Source organism: Rhamphochromis longiceps, linkage group LG14 (genome assembly GCF_057381845.1).
Source record: "Rhamphochromis longiceps isolate RC_006_pf linkage group LG14, R_longiceps_female_GT1.1, whole genome shotgun sequence".
Taxonomy (NCBI): domain Eukaryota; kingdom Metazoa; phylum Chordata; class Actinopteri; order Cichliformes; family Cichlidae; genus Rhamphochromis; species Rhamphochromis longiceps.
This window is the reverse complement of record NC_140570.1, coordinates 33,938,627-33,958,923: the sequence shown is the minus strand read 5'-3', so window position 1 is coordinate 33,958,923 and position 20,297 is coordinate 33,938,627. Positions and strand designations below refer to the sequence as shown.

The 20,297-nt window shown below is 39.2% G+C and overlaps 1 protein-coding gene across 3 annotated transcripts in view; it reads right to left on the bottom strand.

Moving 5' to 3' along the window:
* Nucleotides 1-19,799, bottom strand: part of fndc3a (fibronectin type III domain containing 3A) — a 47,181-nt gene extending 27,382 nt beyond the window's left edge. For 2 of the 3 annotated variants that reach the window (XM_085379305.1, XM_085379307.1), the window contains exons 1-2: nucleotides 19,246-19,799; nucleotides 12,017-12,160 (exon numbers count right to left, since the gene is read on the bottom strand). In XM_085379305.1, coding sequence (XP_085235431.1) covers nucleotides 12,017-12,127 — 111 coding nt within the window. In that variant the 5' untranslated portion in view covers nucleotides 12,128-12,160; nucleotides 19,246-19,799. The remainder of the gene's footprint in view (nucleotides 1-12,016; nucleotides 12,161-19,245) is intronic. The other variant, XM_085379306.1, reaches the window with a different exon arrangement.
* Nucleotides 19,800-20,297: the final 498 nt, after the last annotated feature.

The window sequence follows — 20,297 nt, the reverse complement described above, 5'->3', positions numbered from 1 at the left end:
AAAGGGCTTTGACTATGGTTCGCTTCAAGCACTGAAATCATCAGCACCTCCATCTCTGACACTGCTCCCATTCATGTGCTCAGCAGGGAGAGGAAAGAGCCCTTTGCCTGCCACACAGAGCCTCATATGTCCATACAAACCCACACAAGCAGCGTCAGCAGCAAGCGTAGATGATGGAGGTGGTGGGAGGGGCAAGGGAGGTTTAAGTGAATCAAAGTCTCGCTACTTCAGAGACGGCTGCATGTGTATGTTTGTTTTACACTCTCTTTGATTTGAAGCAAATATGCTTTGTAGGATATTTCCTCCCCCATTTAATTTTACACTGGAAATTACTGTTGTAATCAATACTGTGACATTCACTGCCAGCCAATAAAAATCAAACAAAGGAAATTTTGCTTGCGAAAGATTTGACTGCTACTTACTGTTGCCCGCATTGCTTTTTCTCATTCAAGCGTCTCTGTTCACGCAGTCACAGAAAGGAAAAGATGCTCCAGGGTCTATCAGACCCTCCACCATTTCACCCAACCCTCATGAGAAATCACATGACCTGCGATGCTAACACATCTGGCTTGGATGTTTTCTTTTAACATCCTCCACTTCCATGAACTCCTGCATAAAGTCCAGGAAGAAACTGACAAGATGCGAGGAGTGCAGTAATATAGAGATCGGTCTCTTGCACTGGACGTAGCATTTACACAAAGTAGTTCATAAATCTCATGCTTGCTTAGCGTGGTTCAGCCGCATCTGCTCAAACAGCGTCTCTCTCTGCAGCAGGCGGCTTGTTCACTTTCGCCTCTGGCTCTAGTGCAGCCTCCCTACCGTCAGTATCCACAGCAACCCCTTCAACAAATAAGCCACAGCGATGTCCACGCCAAACCTTCACAGAAGGGATTGAAACGTTATCAGCAGTAGCCACTCTCCGGAAAAGGAGGCAGATGAGCCCAAGAAATCAGGAGCAAAAATAAGGAGGACTTTAGATGATGCCTCAGTTCCCTCTCCAGTTCCCTTCTTGACTCTGTGACTGACTGCGTGCCAGCTCAGTTAACGCCTGCTGTGCTCCTTAATATGGTTAATTTCAAGAGCATTCCATCAGGGTGTGATCATGGCACAGCTGAGCCGGCAAAGGTATAAGGGGTCCACAGCATGGGGAGTCCTTTGTTCTCTCTTTTTCACAACAACAACAATGGCGTGAGGGAGCTGAGCGACCCACGCAGCTTCTGAGGCTGACATATACGACTACGCTACAGTCCCTTTCCCTCGCCCTCCCTTCTCTCCCTCCCCCTCATACTCTCCCTGTCTCTCTCTCCCATTCACAGAGCAACATGCCGTACATCCTCTTAATACTCCGATCAATTTGAGCGGAGATGAGGTGGTAGGAGTTCAACTGCAGAGCTCCTGCATTTGTGACAATTCCAGCCTCGTGTCATTTGTGCTGTCTTTAAAGATCAGAAAGCAGCAAAAATGAAACAAAACCGAGAGATTATTTGTATAGTGACACAACGCACACAGCTTGCAAGTACTCAGTGCTTTACTAACATCTGTCCTCATTTACTCCAAATGGATCGTTCCTTAAAGCGACAGTGCTGATCACTTGATCAGCGTATGTCAAGTTACCCAATATTCTGCGTCACTGACACTGCTGAACAAAGAGTACAACAAACTCTTCCACAAAACAAAAATCACACAATCTGACTGTAAAACATCAAAATCAAATAAAAAACACTTCAAAAGGTAAACTTTAGTTTATGCAGTTCACACACACTAAAAAGAAATGGATATAATCATTAGGCTGACACTCTTTGAATTATGGATTTTTTTTTTCTTTATTCTTTTTCCTTTTCCTGCAGGCAGTTATGGACTAAAGCACAAAGTGAAATATGAATAGTGAACCTTCAGCTTGATTTCACTTGCCTTTAATTTTTTTAATCTAAAATATTGCAGTCATTCAACCATGCAATTTGTAGACATTATTGTGTGTCCACACAAAATAATTATGGACAACTGCTTACTAAGTGGAGAGTCACTACAGCGCAAAAAGGCAAAATCTACTTATTCATCTGTAATCATTTATCCTTCATCATCCTCTGAATTTAAAACAAAATAAAACAAAACTGAAAACATCATCTTGCCATTAGTGAAACAAGCAAATGGATTTGGTGCGTTTTTTTGAGACCTTAGAACCTGCCACATATACAAGAAGCAGAAAAAAAAAAAAAAAAAAAAAAAAAAAAAACACTACTAGTTTGAGAATAACTACATCTAACATTTTTAATGCATAAACTGACTTTGCAGAATGGGGCGGGGGAACGACACCATAAAAGATAAATCACTTTCAGATAAGACAAGTTCCTCTTTTGATAGTGCCACGTGTCATGCACAAACATAGCTCTTACATCCCCAGGAAGCTCAGATGTAAAGCTTAACTTAAAATCCTACTGTCAAATATAGCTGCAAACAGCAATGACAGGTTCAAGCAGTTCAGCAGTTAACCGAGGTCCAGTGACGCTTTTTCAAAATGGGATGTTGAATGAAAATAAAATATGGCGCAAGAATGCTGTGAAGATGCCCAAATCCGAGCAATAACAATACAATACCTTATGTTCTGATCATTTACGGGTGTCCAAGTCTGTAAGATCCCGATTTAGCCCCAATCAGCGTGCCAAATTTGAAAGCTTTTGCAGGACTATATCTGCCTGACCATATAATGTACTACTCAGTAAATAAGCAGGGAATTCAAAAATTTTGTCTTGCCATTCAAAAATACAACTGTAAATATTACCCACCCATTGGGTGCCAGATTTAAACAGGAGAGCCATATTCAAGACTTTAAATGCTCAGTCTAAACTGTACATACATTTGTGATACATACTTAAGTAGATTACTTATGAAATATTTGCAATTTGCAACTTGAAATGGTAATTTTCTTTCATAATTAGTGTATTATTATTATTATTATATAATAACGCAGTTACACCTGCAGTTTCCATCATACTTTACTTTTTTAGTTGCAAGTTTGAGGTGCGCATGGTCTACAATCTCAGCAGCAGTACATACATGTAGTGTCTGAAATGTATAAACAATTGTCTCCAGTTATGTCCTAGTGAGCCTACAATACAGCCAACACTATATAGTGATTGAATGAGTGTGCAAGTGAATTAATTAATAATTTGAGCACAGCCTAGGTGCTACCACAGACAATGGCAGAACAACAAAGATTAAGGAGAAAGTTATTTTTAAAAAACAAAGCAGAAAGATCCACAACGTCACTGCTTGGCTCCAAAAACCTCTGTGCCCATCTCCAACCCAAGCTGGCTGTCTGTATTAAATGTCCAGATGCAGTAAAGACCAACAGCGTGATGACTTTATTTGTAAGTAGACAGACTCTGAAGAAGTGCTAGGATGCTGCAAAGGTTACTTTTCACACAGATGACTAAGCACTGTAATGTGCAATGGTTTCCCAGTTACATTCACAACAGGGAACAACACAATTCAGTTAAGCTGCCACAAATTTATATAACCAGTGTGTCCAAAGGTTAAGCAGTATATCTTGTTCTCACTGCTATAAAGATCTGCATCCAAGTATGAGCCCTATGCAAAGAGATTGAGGATCAGTACGCACACGCTGTCACACAGGTGGCCACTGCTGTGTTTTATTACCCAGGAGAATGGGGCTGTTCTGTGCGTTTGTGGCTGTTAGCTCTGACGTTTTTCTGCCGTTGGTGACTCAGAGTTCAGGTTTCTCACTATTTGTTCCTCTTAATTGTTTACTGTGTGTTGATGCGAGATAGCAGCTGGGTGGACAGGAAGCAGGAGCCAAATGACACAGGGAAAAATCCTGCCAGTGTCGGAACTAGCCAGGAACTAACGCAGTCTCCCTGCAGCTGATGGCATACACTTGCGTGTGCAATGATGATTCAAACCAATTTAATGATTCTCCACCCTCCAGGATACCCTGGAAACGTTACATAAGGGGATAGGGGGGGGGGGGACCCTGAAAAATAAAATCATTTAAAGAGGTTTTCATACTGTTGTAAATAACCGTCTTCTTCTCTGTGCCATTAATTTAGAGAGGATAATCTGTTATATGTATTAGAGCAACTACAAAGCATTACCAAAGCACACAGTCAGTCATACAGATTCATACATCTCATTTACACAACAGCTTCCACTGGCATCTTGTTTACAAAGTTAATTAGTTTTCATTTCTCTATTTTATGCCTCATCATATTTCTAAACGGTTGATTTGATATCCTCGTGTTGGTGTTGTTCCCAGATCATCATACTAAATGTTGTTCCAGGATCAACATTGCAAGTGACCAATCAGAATGTTGTGACGTCATACTTTTGCGACTTCGGGAAAAACCGGCGTAAAACAAAAAAACTGTAGTTAAGCTGCGTGAAACCGCCTCTGTCCGCCGATCAACAGACCCTGACCCTAACCCTAACCGTAACCCTTTAATAAACAGTAAGCAGAATTGATATTGTCCTTGCAACATTGGAATTTCATAAATGCACGAATGGCTTGGCGCGCAAAGGAATAACGTCACAACAATGTGATTGGTCACTTGCAATGTTGAACCTGGAACAACATTTTCATGATGGTCTGGGAACAACACCAACACGAGGATATCAGATGATCCCTTTCTAAACACACATCAATACTGACCAAACACTACTGACTGACAGGGTGTTTGAGCTTTGCATTAAGTCATTATATAAAATGATATACAGTAATAGCTTTTAAATGGTTTTGACCTATATTAATCTGTACTTCAATTAAAAAAAAATACAAGTATATATTTATATTACAGTGCACAAAAAACAGACAACCTTTTTTTTTTTATTGTCGTCTTCAAACTACATATGAATATTTCACAATTCAGTGGAGGGGATAATTGGTGTTTGAAATTTGTGAATTCAAGACTTTTACCTTTCAAAATCTACATATTTAAAAAGTTAATTGGCCAATAATAAGAATTGAGCAATTAGCTAACTGAACTGAAATGCTGGTATGCAGACAATAAGAAAAACAAAAAAAGTAATTCACCAGTGACTTCTATATGCAGACAAAGGCAATTTATACCTGATCAACTTAACTATTATACCAGCAGTACTATCAGAGCAAAATAATGATGCATTCTATTTAAATGGGTGCACTGTTGGGATCACCGTTTTGCAAAAATCCCAAATAAATTACAGTACAGTTTGTTTCTTAAGCTGATTTGGATTTTCTCTCTTCCTCTTTTTTATTTTGACAGCCTGACTTGAAGATTTGACTATTCTCACTATGTAACTGTAACATTAGGCTACTCTCCAGCTATGGTAAACACAATATAATGATAACATTTTAAATTACTGACTGCCATAGTCTCAACGATTTGAAATGACTTTTTAAATAAAGGAGTGTAATTCTATGCAAAGATCATTTTCTTTGGTACTAAAACCATGTAATTCTATTCATACGATGTACTAAATTTCTGGTATCATGACATCCCTACAAATAATAATCAACTGAAAATAAATGACAGTATATCCCACATGTTTTACATCTTTCCATCACTCTTTTATTCCACCTCCAAATACTACTGGGTCAACTGTTACTGTCCAGAGATTCTATGTGCATTTCAATCCAGCTGGAGCTAATAAATTTAAAATAGTCTTTTTAACTGAAGCTACTGCAAAGCAATAATAGCTCAACACAATTACAATATAGCACATTTTGTTGTTGAAATCAAGTTGCCATGTTTATAGGGCCTGGAAATCCTTTACTACGTCATTCTGAGATGTAGTTACATTTCTGGAAAGGTTCTGGGCTGCGTATAGTTTGGAGTCAATTTTCAACCAATTCCAACAATGGCTGGGAAATGAGTGCATAGTTACAAATAAAAAAAGGATGTCAACAGCATAATGATAGTCAAGAGAGATTTTCAATAGCTGGCTCTCATCTTTTCTTATCACATATTTAGGAAAATCACTGCCATGCTTCTACCACCATGCTTGACAGTGAAACTAGTGCTAGGCAAGTAATGCACAGCCCTGTTACTTTTGGCTTGTTTTTTTTCTCCCCTACTCAGGAGCACTTTCCATCTGGCTACTTTACCACATAGCCCACACTTGTGAAGTGCTGTGCTGAGTGTACTGCTTCCAAAGCAATCTCTCATTAAAGTGAAGGCACTTTGTTCCACTATCAAAACAGTCCTTGGACTCAAAGTCTGTTTCCTAGCTGAGATTTTCTAGCTTGGTCACTATTTGGTCAGTTGAAAGCCCAGGTAGTTTCACAGTTTTGGCCACATTAAAATCCATGTGTTATTCTTTTCCACTGCCCATGTTTTCTTCTAGATTTCTACCAAAAACAAAAAACAACCAAAGTTAAAAGTTTAAATTTACCTTAGAAACCCTGCTACATATTTATGCATTTTGTTGTTGGGTTGTTTTTTGTTTTGTTTTTTAAAAAAAAAATACTGTCTCAAGATACCTAAAGAGCACAATGTATCATATTACATCACCCAAGGGATTTGTCTTCATATTTCCGAATGGGGCCATTGACTAAGATTGGCTTCACCTATTTCCCTGACATAACGGCCAAATTCAGTGTCGTCAAAAAGGGGGCAGAATCTCTGCTACAAAAACTACTTATGGCATTTTAGTGCATAATAACAAAAAAGCTTTTTTTTTTCTACAAATCTAGTTATTACTTCCTTCCACACCTTTATCAACTGTAGTTGTCAACATGCAATTTGCTTTTGCATTTGAAAGCATGTTTTGATAAAATGCTGTAATTATTTCAGTAACCACTGCAATGTGTGTCAAGTGTCATTGTATGTCTGCATGAGGGTGCGCCAAAGCTCTTCACACACAGCAGATACTTCAAAGCAAAGGCCAGAGTGGAAAGAATGAAGCTCACCAACAATGCCCATTCGCCATAAGTACAAGAAAATCTAGAACTAGAGGAAAGCAATTAATCAAAAACCTGTTAAGCAAGCAGAACAAAAACTTGCAGATGTCTGCAAACTCTCTGCCAGCAGTCATCTTGTGCCCTCTTAAACCACAGCAGGTAATGAGCTCCATATAACTTATCACCAAATTGTTAACACCACATCTAAATAAATGCTAGTTACAGAAAGGCAAAGCCTGATTTCCTGTGCATCTTAAAAAGGACGCAAAGGCGAATGCTTGTAGACAGTGAAGTGAAAACCAAGAGTCAGCTTCCAACCAGCAGTAACTGTCAAGCAGTGGGTCTCTTCACATCAGTAGCAGGGGGAAGATGAATGATGCCACAGGTCTGTCAGCCAGTTTATTGCAAAAGCTTTGTAGTCTCTTAAAACATGGCCAAACCTTTACTTAATCCAGGGTTATGAAGTCACAGTAATATTTTCTTTTTTTTATAGCCTACACATTTGACAATGGGGTGCAGTTTTTAAAAAATTTACAGGGAAGGCATTTGGTAAGCAGTGACTAAATAAGATTACAACACAACAAAACAGGGGCTTAGTGGTTGTGATGTTGAAACAATAGTGTCGTGTTTTTTTCTTTTTAACTTATTACTATTTAACCTTTGGCTAACGGCTTGTCAATTACAGGATGTTAGTTGGTGAGTGTACGTTTTTACAAACTGATCCAGCCCTTGTTCTGGTATCTGGTTTCAAAATACACAGATGGCAAATAGGAAAATCATCTGCACTGATAACTGGATATTTTTTCTCAGCTCAGAAATACTGTGCCTATGCTTAACTAGTACTTGTGTCTCTTCTGAATACTGGTGCAGCAGTGATGGTGGTTCATCTTACTAGCTTAGAGGAAAGTGTCCTAAACACTGCTGAGTCACGCACTGTTCACCCCCTCACAATAGTTGACAAATAGTGGGCTCACCTTCATCTTCACAGATGATTCAGTGGCTGACCAGGAGACAAGCAGAGTGGGTTGCATTTTTGTCACAACATCTCAAGCCCTCTGGCAACTTATGAGAGGCACATATTCAAGGCCCTGTCTCCTGTGTCTGGCCGACACTAGAGACAGCTGAATTGGGAGTGAGGTCTCACTATCCCACAGTAACAGTAGCCCACGCATGAGACACAGCCACAAGCAGACCACAGACTCATGGCTATGTCCCCGCTTCAGTTTTTGTATCTACCATTTAATACTGAGTATTACACTTGACCAAAGTCGACTTCTCATGTTTAAAGCTCATCTCATGTTAAAAATGGAAAACTGACAAGACTGCATCTGCACAGACGACAAGTGAAAGCAATTTCTTCATTCAGTGTTCTTTCAAAGCCTTCTCTCAAATGTGCTACTTTGTCTTGAATTAAGCAGCTATTATATACATTTCCCAAAAGGTTGGATGGTTCCTTGGCAGGCTTTCTAACAGAAACTGCACAGCAAGACGTCTGTACCAAGGACTGATACTAATTCCCTACAATCTGTTAGGTTACAAACAGACCTAAAATCCATCAAAACACAAGAACATAAGCACAAAGAGCACAGAAACATTAAATGGCAGGTCTAATGAAAAGGAGTAATGAACAGAAAAAGAACATATATCCATCAGCACAGCCAACAGCTAAGTACATAAGCCATTAGCTAGGCTTAAACATTGACAGAAAGACTGATTCATCTGTTACCAATTTAGCTACAAATCAAACGGCAAAAGCAGAAAAAAAAAAAGGGGGGGGGGGGGGGGGGGGCTTAAATGGAAAGAAGCAGTGAATCACACTGTAGCCAAAGTTATCTCTTAAATAGAATCATCTCAGGTAATGACCTCCAGACAACAGCTTCCTCTGTGAGTCAGAATAATTGGTCCAATAGAGCGTTAATACCAAGCCAAGACCGGCGAAAGAGGGGGAAAAAAAACTAAACAACAACAACAAAAACAAGAACAAAGAAAGAAAGAAGTGTTCTTGTAGCTTCTCTAACTTAAAGGTCAGAAATAAAGGGGTCAGCCATCGCTGTGAATCCTCTTCACTGTCACCTCAGTCCTGCCTCATTCTGTCAGGGCCCAGACCCCTCCAGTGGTTCCTGCTCCTCACTCTGCAGCTGTCATGATATTTATGCACCTCCTCAGACACAACACTACACACATTAGATTTACAGCATCACTCAAACAATGATGGGTTGTAACCCCTATATGAAATATTGCAAAATGCCAGTATTATTTTCAGGTGGCCACAAACTGTGCCACATGTCATCTGCACAATGTACTAAAACAAACAAAACACAACAACAAATAACCCCAGAAGGGTTTTTCTTACCTACAAACATGTTTGGTCCCTCACAAAAGAGATTTTAGACTATAGTAAAATAAAATCACCAGCACAAAAATGATAAGAATCAAGACTACAAATAGCACTTTAAATGTTTCTGACATTTGTGTTTATCAAATGGTCAAAAATAAGATAAAAATAACATGAAAATGCAAAGATTAGGGTCAGATAATGTCATAAAAAAAAACCAACACTGAAGGTGGGTGTGCAGACAAATTAATTTGTATGAGGGCACTGATATAAAAGTTGAAACTATTGATGGACTGACTGAAAATAATCAATAGATATTAATCATAGTTAAAATAAATTACATGTAGTTGCTGTGCTCTGGGCGCCACAGTGCTTTGTGTGTGTGAACCACCACTATCTGCTCTTCAAAGGGAAAAAAAGAACAGTAGAACATCACCAGCAGGAAACCCACTGCAAGCATGACACACCCATGCAAGCATGACATGTACCCATACAGCATTGCTAAAAATGATAGATATAGATGGAATAGGTTGACCTTGAAAATGTGCCGCATAATATCCAGTTTTGTCACCCTTTCATTGAAAAACACATACATAATGGATGCTATCCAAAAGGTTACCTTGTGGAACATTTCCTATTTTCAGCACTGTGTTCTCAATATTTAGTTTGTCATTTTTTAAGCTATTGGTTAAAAATGTTCATCCACAACCCAAATCTATTTTTTTTATTGTGTTTGTTTTTTTAAATATACTATTAATAAAGCAGTTACTCAGCAGTAACTACCACACAAGGTCCAATTTTGACAACAGAAAGAAAATGGTAGGGAAAGCAAAGAAAAAAAAAAGAAAAAAAAAAGTGCCATGTTGATTTCTGCTGCCATCTTTCAACAGCTTCATCCACATTCCAAACCACCTACCCAAATAAGGTTTACCAAAGGGTACACAACCACAAACTGCTTGCATACAATTTAGAATCACCAATCAACTCAACATGCATGGCTTAGGACTGTGGATGACCTGGAGTACATAAGCGAAAACTGTGCCGGTACAGGGAGAACATGCTAATTCAACACAGAAAGGCTCTGGCTGAACAGGAAGTAGAAATCTAGAACTTCCTTGCTGTGGTAAGCACTGCACTATTGTGCTGCCCAAACATAAAATTGTCACATTAAATGGAAAACAACAGTTTTTGTATAAAGTAGTGAATGGTATTTGGTTAACCCCTGGCCATGCAACATGCCCCCAAGTTAGTCCCCATGGCATGCCACACCTTGCATGGAAGCTCTGTCGCCACTAGTGTGTGAACAGAGAGTAAAGATTACATTATTGTATTTTATTCATGTTTTATTTTCATTTACTCTAATGTAACTTCTGACAGGGCTCTGTAAGATTTTTTTTTAAACAACTAAACAAAACAAAATTACATATTTTTGGTATTTGTTTTTCATATGCAAGTAACATGTAAGTGATTTTCAAGGAGCAGGGGGTGTAATTATGTAGACCAGGCAGAAAAAGTGGCTTTTTATTTCCTCACATTTTTAAACAGTTTAAACATTGACACAGAACATGTTCAGGTAATCAGGTAAGGTCTTTGTGGATGATGGTAATGTAACCGAATTCCCTGAGGACAACAGACCCATAGCTGAGCACCGCAAGCAAAATTTGATCTCTGTTTGAACAAAGCCTGATTCAGGTGAGGGTTTTTCCACTGTGGAAAATGACGGCAATGGCTAGAAAGGCATGTTTGTAAGGCAGTGCTAATATTAGCAAGTCTTATCAGGACAAACTGCATAAGACTGGGGAAGTGACAAAAAGATATCACTGTGGATTCCCTGCCATCCCCCAGGAAGTTGGGGAAACTTAAACAAATTGGACTGGTGACCATCAAAATGACAGGGATATCACAGAGGCTTGTCAGGACCGCTCAATCTCACCCTGATGCTGACAAGAGATGATTGAGGCAGGTGTGGGGTCCAATCCATTTCCTGTACATATATAGCAAAACTATCAAAACCGAGAGAGGAGTGGCACCTCTTGCCTGTGAAATTTGTTCAATGAGCAAATGAAGTGAGCACAGCAAAACCCATTTTGGCTGTTTCAATACTGAACTGAGTAAGAACTATAGCGGTATAGTTTGTTTAGCATCTGAAACAAGCCTTCAAACAAATTGCAATTGACAAGAGGTGGATCTAAGTTCATCTGATAACAGTTTCTTACTAAAAAAAAGAAAAAAAAAAGCAAAAAAAGAAATATAATTTCATATAAAATATAACAGTCAGCCATAGTAAATAACTCTACAAATGTAGGGTTTCAAACACTTTTTGGATTTATTATTGCATGACACAGGAGTCACTGCTGGACTGTAGATATTCTGTAAAAATCCCACAGAAGTGCGTCTCTGCCATGCTGGTCAAAAATATTACCATCACTGCCTCCAGTGTTACTACTTGCGTAGAAATGCTTTAAGTGCACCAGTGAAAAATTCTCAATTTCACTGATGGAGTTCATTTATGTAGTGCGATCAATGGCATCAATATCTCTGACTCAAGTATTACACAATAGCTAATCCTCCCAACACACACAAAGAAACACCTTTAGCCCTGAAATGAAATCAAACTCACAGCAGCTCTACACCTGAACACCTAAATGCCAACAGATAAAAGTAGAAGCACCATTTAGAACAAATTTCCTCAAATGTAATCCCAAGGCAGTTTTGTCAGAAATGAACTTGGGCCCAACAGACTTAAGTCAGTAAGTGTGACTAATACTGGACAAAAATTAGTGTACCTGCTGGGGGCCCTCCCCGTTGACCATGGCTGGGGGTGGTGGTGAGGCCAGGATTGGGAGTTCAGGGCTGAGAAGCTGGCCAGACTCCAGAGGTGGCGTGTGGTCTGCCATGTCTCCCTCATTCACACCACTGAAGAGGTACTGCTGCAACGAAGACAGAGTGATCAATGGAAATGTACAAAGTGTACCAAAAAGGTTTATGACGTCAACATCTAAAGTCTTGGGAGTCATTCAGCCTGTGCTGAGAAATACATTTACCTATAATGTCTGCAGGCTGCAGCTTTTTTCTCCTCTCTGTCTGTACACACTATTAGTCCTTTTCCACTAGTACCTACTCGTCCTGGCTCAACTCAGCTTGACTGGGTTTTTGCGATCTTGCATTAAGTGGTAGTAACTGGTAACAAGTACTTTTTTAGTACCTACTTGGCTGGGTTTTCTGGGCAAGCTGAATTGACCGGAAGATGTGATGTCAACAGACTGCATGCCACTGTCAACGGCATTACTTGACAAGTCACGAAAGCAACTCCATCACAGAAATCAAAACCGGCATTTTGGATGCCTATAAAGAAATCATGGTACCTTTATAAGCTACCAAGATGCTTGACAATTTTGAGCTTGCAGAAAACGCATAGCAACTTTCTCAGAAGAAACAGTAGTAAGCATGAAGGACCAGGGTTGATCCTTCTGGGTCCCCACATTCATAAATTAGATCAAATCAAATCATCAGTCACCTTTTAAAGACTTATTAGTAGAGCTGGGCGATATGGCCTAAAATCCATATCACAGTATAATTTGAAGCATGTGCGGTAACGATATATATCGCGATATATATTCTTTTCTTCTGTATAACGTATTTTACACACTATAAGGCACACTTAATATCCTTTAATTTTCTCAAAAATCGACAGTGTGCCTTATGTATGAATTCTGGTTGTGCTTACTGACCTCAAACCAATTTTATGTTGTACACAGCGCGCAGAAATCTGTCAAAAATGTTTTAGTACGACTTTGGTAAGCTATGAAGCCGCACCGCTTGATGGATTGCCAGAGCGTTACGGCTACCGTAGTCAGGAGTCTGTAGTGACTTCTGTAGGGTTACTGAAGTTGGACTAGCTGGTATATAATGATGTCCTACGTGATCACTAGCAAAACACCTATGTTAGCATAACATTAGCACAGTGAAGCTGAAAGATGGACGCTAAACCTTTTCCACTCGATCAAAGTTAACATGAGGTTAGGGACAAATGCAATCACATGGCAGGATGCTGTAAGCAGACCAAACTTCAGTTAGGAGAAAAACTGAGATAATCCCTCCACAATACAAGGTTAGTCATTAATATACTGCAACAACATGGGAATAGAGCAGCTGCGAGAGAATTCAGCATTAATGAATCAATGGTAGGGAAGTGGAGGAAGCGCAGTTTTTGTCTTTCCCCATATTCCAGAAGTCCTTCGTCTCTTTGCTATGACTGTTGCCTGGCATAATTTGCAGATGATGTTGCAGCCACTGCAATGCTTTCGACCAAAACAGGCGCAGCTTGATGACACCATCAACATGCGCTATCGCCGTAGAGCGGTATAGTCAAAATCTCTACTGTTGGCCAAATTTATATCGTTTCTACCGGATATCATTTATACCGCCCACCCCTAGTTATTAGATCAAACTAACTGAATTCTGAATTATGTCAAGATTATCACTGATCATTTTGGGAGTTTCTAGTGACATGGTTTTTTTTGTTTGTTTGTTTTTTGTTTTGTTTTTTTATGTACACAGGGGCTAAACTATGGCTACGTCCACACGTACACGGGTATTTTTGAAAACGGACCGAAAATGCCGTTTACGTGTGGACGAAAGGTGCAAACGCATAGAAAAATCTGCGTTTTCAAAAATACCCGGGTACGTGTGGACGTAGCCTATGTTGGCCACATTGTAAAAAACATTAAACAACCAAGTTTAGCATCTACAGTTGACTTGGGATGACAATTATTTAAAAAACAAACAAACAAACAAACAAACAAACAAAAACAACAACACTACCTTGCAATGACAGAATTGGCTGTCTGGTCCAAAATGAAGAATATTCATTACTCTAATATTCTAATGTCTCCATGTAAACCATTCATTGATAGTCACGACTGACAGCTTGCTTACCTACTCTCATGAGCACCAGTGATTCTGACTTTTGGGGCGTTTGACAAAAACTGTGACTACTCTAAAGACACACAGTTCCCTTCTGTTTGCTAAGGAGAAACAATATTTTGCAGTATTTTATCAAGTTTATTGTGGTAGCTTGATTACTTGACCTGCTATGTGCATAAATTTGCCAATGGTGGCTCAGTGTGTTTTCAGTAAGCTCATTTTTGCTTTGCTGAGAGGTTTAGGGACATCAAATCAAGCTCTAACTCAAAACAGTGGGTCAAATCACAACACTTGACACACATTTTGTAAATTAAGACACAGACATGTCCTAAGGAGTGGCCTTAAGATGAACTAGTGGCAATTTGGTGCAAAGCTTAATTTATTTCTGGATACATCCATCGTTTCTCACTTCCAGCAACATAAACTCTATTGAAAGATATTTCTCTGATGCGTGAGTTGAGGATGGCATCTTGTCTAAACCCAAGACTAAATGCAGAGTAAAAAATGTCGTGCAATTAAAAAGTTTTTACAGTCTTTATTGTTTCTTTCTCTTGATTAGAGAGTGTTCAATGATTCACACTGAAACTGTATATACACACACAAGGTTGGTGGTCGATAACCACCTCCTCAAGTCTGCGTTCAACATGCTGAACACCAAAGTGCTTAAAGTGCAAAGACCAAAATAGCTTTATAAATTATGTATGTGATGTTTAAACGTTGTCCTTAACAGTCTGTACCAGAAATTGTATTGGGTTAAGGAAATTATTGTTTTATTAAATGTACAATGCCAGTTACATCTTTACTGATTCTAAGACGTTAGGTCTGTGACTGCTGATGTTGGCACTGTTAATGGTAGCCATTCAGCAAACAAATAATCCGCCATGATGTTTGTACAATTTGGTGCATGTTACAAAATGCCACACATTTCAGTGACATTTAAAAGTCAATTTTATTACTGGAAAATGTGACTAACAGTTTCAAATGGCTTTTAAATATACACACAATCTTTGTATAGCCAATATTTGACCCTCATCCGTTTCAAAAGGCTCAATTTTGGCTGTTTACTGAGTACTTAATTACATCACACTAGCCAACTAGTCAGATTTTTTCCTCGTTTAATAACTTTTTAATCAGATATCAGGAATATCTTGTGTGTGTGTGTGTGTGTGTGTGTGTGTTTGTTGACCTCTTACTATGCATTTTCGTGCACCGTGAATACATACAATAACAATGTAATGAAGCAAATTTAAATAAATCTGTGCTGGGTGACACGAACGGAGAGGAATCCTAATTCATGCAAGTTAAAATATTTCAAAATTAGATGAAAAATATGCATCATCCTGTGTCACTAAAGACCATCAGCTGGACTTCTCTCAAGGACTGTGGATAAGCTTATCATTGGAATTTGAGGGCAAATGGAGTTCTATGGTTCAACTTCAGTTTTATAAAGAAGGAGGGCTTAAGAAACTTTGTAGTAAGCTGTTAAAATATCTTACTGTAACTTGCTTCCAGCTATTGGTCATTAGGGCTGCCACAATTAGTCGACTAGTCACGATTACGTCGACTATCAAAATCGTTGACGACTAATTTAATAGTCGACGCGCCGTTTGAAGCTTTGTAGGATCCCAAAAGACGCAGGAATAAGTAGTAGGATTTAAGAGTGTAATAACGGACTGAAACATAAGATGGCAGCACTGCATGTACAAGGATGCCAGCTGCCGTTAAACCTCGAAGAAGAAGAAGAAGCTGTGTCCGGTATTGTAGCTGTGTCCAAATTCAGGAGCCGCATCCTCCGGTGCCCGCATTTGGAGGACGATTACGTTACAGCGACACGACAAAAACTGTCCAAATTCGAAGACTCTGACAAATGCGCCCTTCATTTCCCCAGATTTGAAGGATGGGTCGGGTGTATACTTCGTGGCCCAACCTATCCCAGAACTCATAGCGCGGCCCTGCTCAGTTTCCAACAATGGCAGCAGCTAGTTAGTTTTAATATTACTCTTATTATTCTTTCTGGGTCACAAAATAAATGTTTAACATATTTTCAGGCGAGAATGTAAATATGACTCTTTAAGCTTCAAATAACTGCTCAGTTTATCAAGACACCACATATTTTCAGAAGCGCTCCAACATTTTCGGAGAAGTCTGTTACCCACCAGCTCGAAAGCTAGCCGGGGTTCAAGGCTCACTATAGCCGGTGGGAACACCGGACTCCCGGCAAATCGTTTTCAAACCCACCGCCGTCTTTCGCTACTCAGGTTAAACATGATATACAAGTCACTTAGATAACTTAAAAATGTTATTGTTTGGCTTTTTTCAGTATTTTATTTGTTCCTGAGTAAATCGGTTTGGCTGAGATTAAAGTTATAGTTTTTACACAGCTGAATAAACGTCAAGCAGACAACTGATTATCAGAAGTGTGAGATGCTCGAGAATATACTCCGGTGTCCTGTTATATTTTAGATAGCAAGGAGCAGACGGCTGAGTTTATTAAACTTCACCGAAACAATCTGCAAATTTCATTTAAATTTAATAAACTATCATCTTGTCTTTATTTTTAGTTAGCACATAGCTTAAACACTTAAAGCTGTAAGCTAATGATAGTTATATAAGAGCAGATGCATGCTGGTGCAATAAGCTGTAAGTTTTACGTCCAATGGATGCATGATCTGATTAGTCAACTAATCGCAAAAATAATCGGTGACTAGTTGACTATCAAAATAATCGTTTGTAGCAGCCCTAATAGTCATCCTTGAACCATTGGCTATAACAGGCAAATATTTGTAGGCTTCCAATGGGACCAGATTCACATGAGTAATACAAACGCATGCAGTTGATCTATGAATGCACCATAAAAGCACTTTGAGTACTCAGTAATAGCAGAAGTCTGGTATATAGGAGTCCGTTTATCAGTCACCTTTATCAAATATCAAACCAAAAGCCAAGATATACGCAAAAGCGGTACATCTGTACTATAACACATAGTTTGTCAACACAAAGCAAAAAAAATGTGCAGGGTACAGGGTGCAGAAATGAATAAGAGTGATACTAAAAAGTGGTTAAATGTGCCACATGCCATTTTTTCTCAGACGTTAAATACCTTAACTAGTTAAGAAAAGAAGGAAAGAGGCAAATTCAGAACAAACCTAATGAGCCTATTATTGAATTTAAAATCATTTGCATCACAATGTGATGAGAAAGTACAATGGTATAATGTTTTGGACATGACTTATCATGTGACACATATCAGCATTGAGATAAGACCAGGGCTGTGAAGGGTTTACACAGTGACTACGAGAGAGGAGAAAGAAAGTGGATGATGGCAAAGAGAAAAACCATTAATCTGTTCTTTCAAAGATTCCCTTCTCATCTGTCTCCTCCAGTATACTGCATTGGCAAACACAAACCCCTTGCATAACAAATATACCCAAAAGCTGACCATTCAGTGATTAATTACTAAACTCTAACACTCAAAAAATGCATAATAAAGTTAGACCATGTGAGAATTTCTAGGGAAAACAACAAAACAATACAGAACAAACAAACAGAACAAAAATATTTTTTATTCAACACTCCACTGACACGGGAGTAAAATACCAAAGTTATACACTGAGGATTTCCCAACTGTAAATAAAATGTATACAATCGTTACATGGTTAATAAAATTCCCGTGTAAAGCAACAGAACAGCATGAAAGAAATGTAACGTGTCCTTGAACTTAATTACTCTCTGGCGCATGCGTGCCTAAACCTTACTGTGATCTGGCTTATCTGTTCGCTTTAGTCCCTCCCCTCCTTAAGCCCAAACAACAAAGTCAGTTTACAGTGTGATGGTCAATGAACTAGGCCTGCAGAACCATTTATACAGCCATGAGAGATTGCCATGTGGTTAATTTTTGTAACACTAGCAGGCTTTAGATGAATGCCAGACTTGTGTGGCTCTGAGGCCTCCAAGCCAATCACTGCAACCAGCTGGTAGGTTGTCTGGTAATTTTATTCTAGTTGTAAATTACTTGCCAGCACCACAGTGACAACAGCTACCTGGAGGTCAGTAAAATGAGAAGCAACTAAGGGAAATCCCTAATGACAGGCAATTCTTTATATTTCCTCTGACCACCCACCATTTACGCAGTTAAAGTCAAAATTTCTTTTTTTTTTTCCCCTCGTATGGGAAAAGATGATCTGAAAGTTCATTACATATTTTCCAAATTTGATTGTGGTAAGTGGAACATTATGATTTTGATTATCAAACAGATGCAGTGACAGCAGTAACATATGAACAGATGTATACTTCAGTCTTTTTTGCTCCTCTTTCTTTAACAAAGTTATCTGAAACTTTCAGAACTATAGCCTATCAGTAGTCACCACCTACGACTAGAAAACAGCTGTAACTTCTGTTATAGTTGCGCTGCAAGAAATCTGTATCGAAATAACAACAGATAACAGATGTTACATCTGTTGTTGCCCTGATTGTGCCTCACATTTGTTTGTGGCTACAGAGCAGTTGACAAGGACACACCAGCTGTTTTTCAGTTGCAGTTTTAGAGAAAACGGGAAAACACCTTGAAGATTTGAACTAGCTTTTCATTTTAATTATCAGCCACACAAAATTGTGGTAATGATATTTCTTGTCGTTGTTTAATAGCGCTGGTTTTTTCTCAACTGTAATGCGTAAATTTAACTGTAGCACTATTTTCGTACCAGACATCTGCACACGGGGTAACAGCTGGTTATCCTTTGACTGAAAGTATTTGACGTAGCAATGTCGTTGACTCTCGTTTAACATTACCTGGCCGGTCAACAACACGCACAAGCTCCTATTTTATGTCACAGTATCGGTTGGTATTTTTTTTTAGCTCCTTTAACAAGGTTAACTATCTCGCACCCGAGACTGTTTACTTTGGCTACAGGTGTGTGTGCTTAGCGTTATATCATAGCTAATAGTTATCTAACTGCAGCCTTATTGTAGCCAACGTACTGACAAACAATAACCTTACAGGTTAGTTCGACTTCCTTAAAATGATATCGTCAATGTTGTTCGCTGTAGCAAAACAAGACTTATTACCAAAAGCGCAGCTAACGTTACTCACCCAGTCAGTTGGCAGAGCAGCAGTCTTGCTGAACAAGCCGATGCACAGTGATGAGTCTTATGCAGCTCTTCCCCGAAATGTTTAACGTCAGCAACCTTGGATGACCAGCAACTTTCTGCAGAACCTGAAGCTGATGAGAACTTGCTAGCTACCCAGACAAACACAAGACAAGGCAAAGTGTGACATACTAGCGTAAGCTACCTAGCTAACAGTTAGCAAGATAGTATGCGGTCTTCTCATGAACGACGCAGGCTCGCGTTAACAGCACCTTAAAACGGTCGAAGTAGCTAGCGAGCGACTGTGACGATGCAAAGTATCGATAACGTTTGTCTAACCCTCAGTTTTATCGAGATAACTTTCCATCCAACCCTGTTCCTCGCATAAAAAGCAGGAATGTCGCCATCGCTTACACGACTTAGTGCGCATGCGTATTCGGGCAATTCATCACGAATCCTAATTTACAAGATAGCAAAGATAAACGCTAAATAATGTTACTATATTTCATTTTGTTTGTTGTGAACCCGGTCACTATCCGGTGCAGTTATGATGAACTTCATTTGCCTACCTATTTTTTTTTTTCCATCACTTTAAGAAAGACCTTACGGTTGACGTGTCTATGACCGGTTCGTCCAACCAAGTCAGTCGGGGGTGGGGGGGATCTAAGAATGCTACGTGGTCAGTCCAGGGACCACCTTGCTGTTCTCCATATAAGACTACACTGCTACTTCTACCTGGTTTGTAACCAGAAGCACACAGTTGTACTAAAAATTAACAAGCATGATTGAACTGCAGTATTTTACACGCCAGAGAGCCAATACGGAATGTATGGAGAAAGAAAAAAAAAACAACCCTTTCAAAATTACACACTGAACGGCACAAGTGATGTCAAACCTACACAAGACACACACAGACAATTTGAAATACAATATCGCTTTTAGCAGAAAGAAAGTGTGGATCACTGGTTCTTGTAAACCGTGCAGTCTTGGGTTTGTTACACGTTTTGAGTGAACACAAAGATATTTTTGTAGTATTTGTGTACTCCAAAAAAGCTT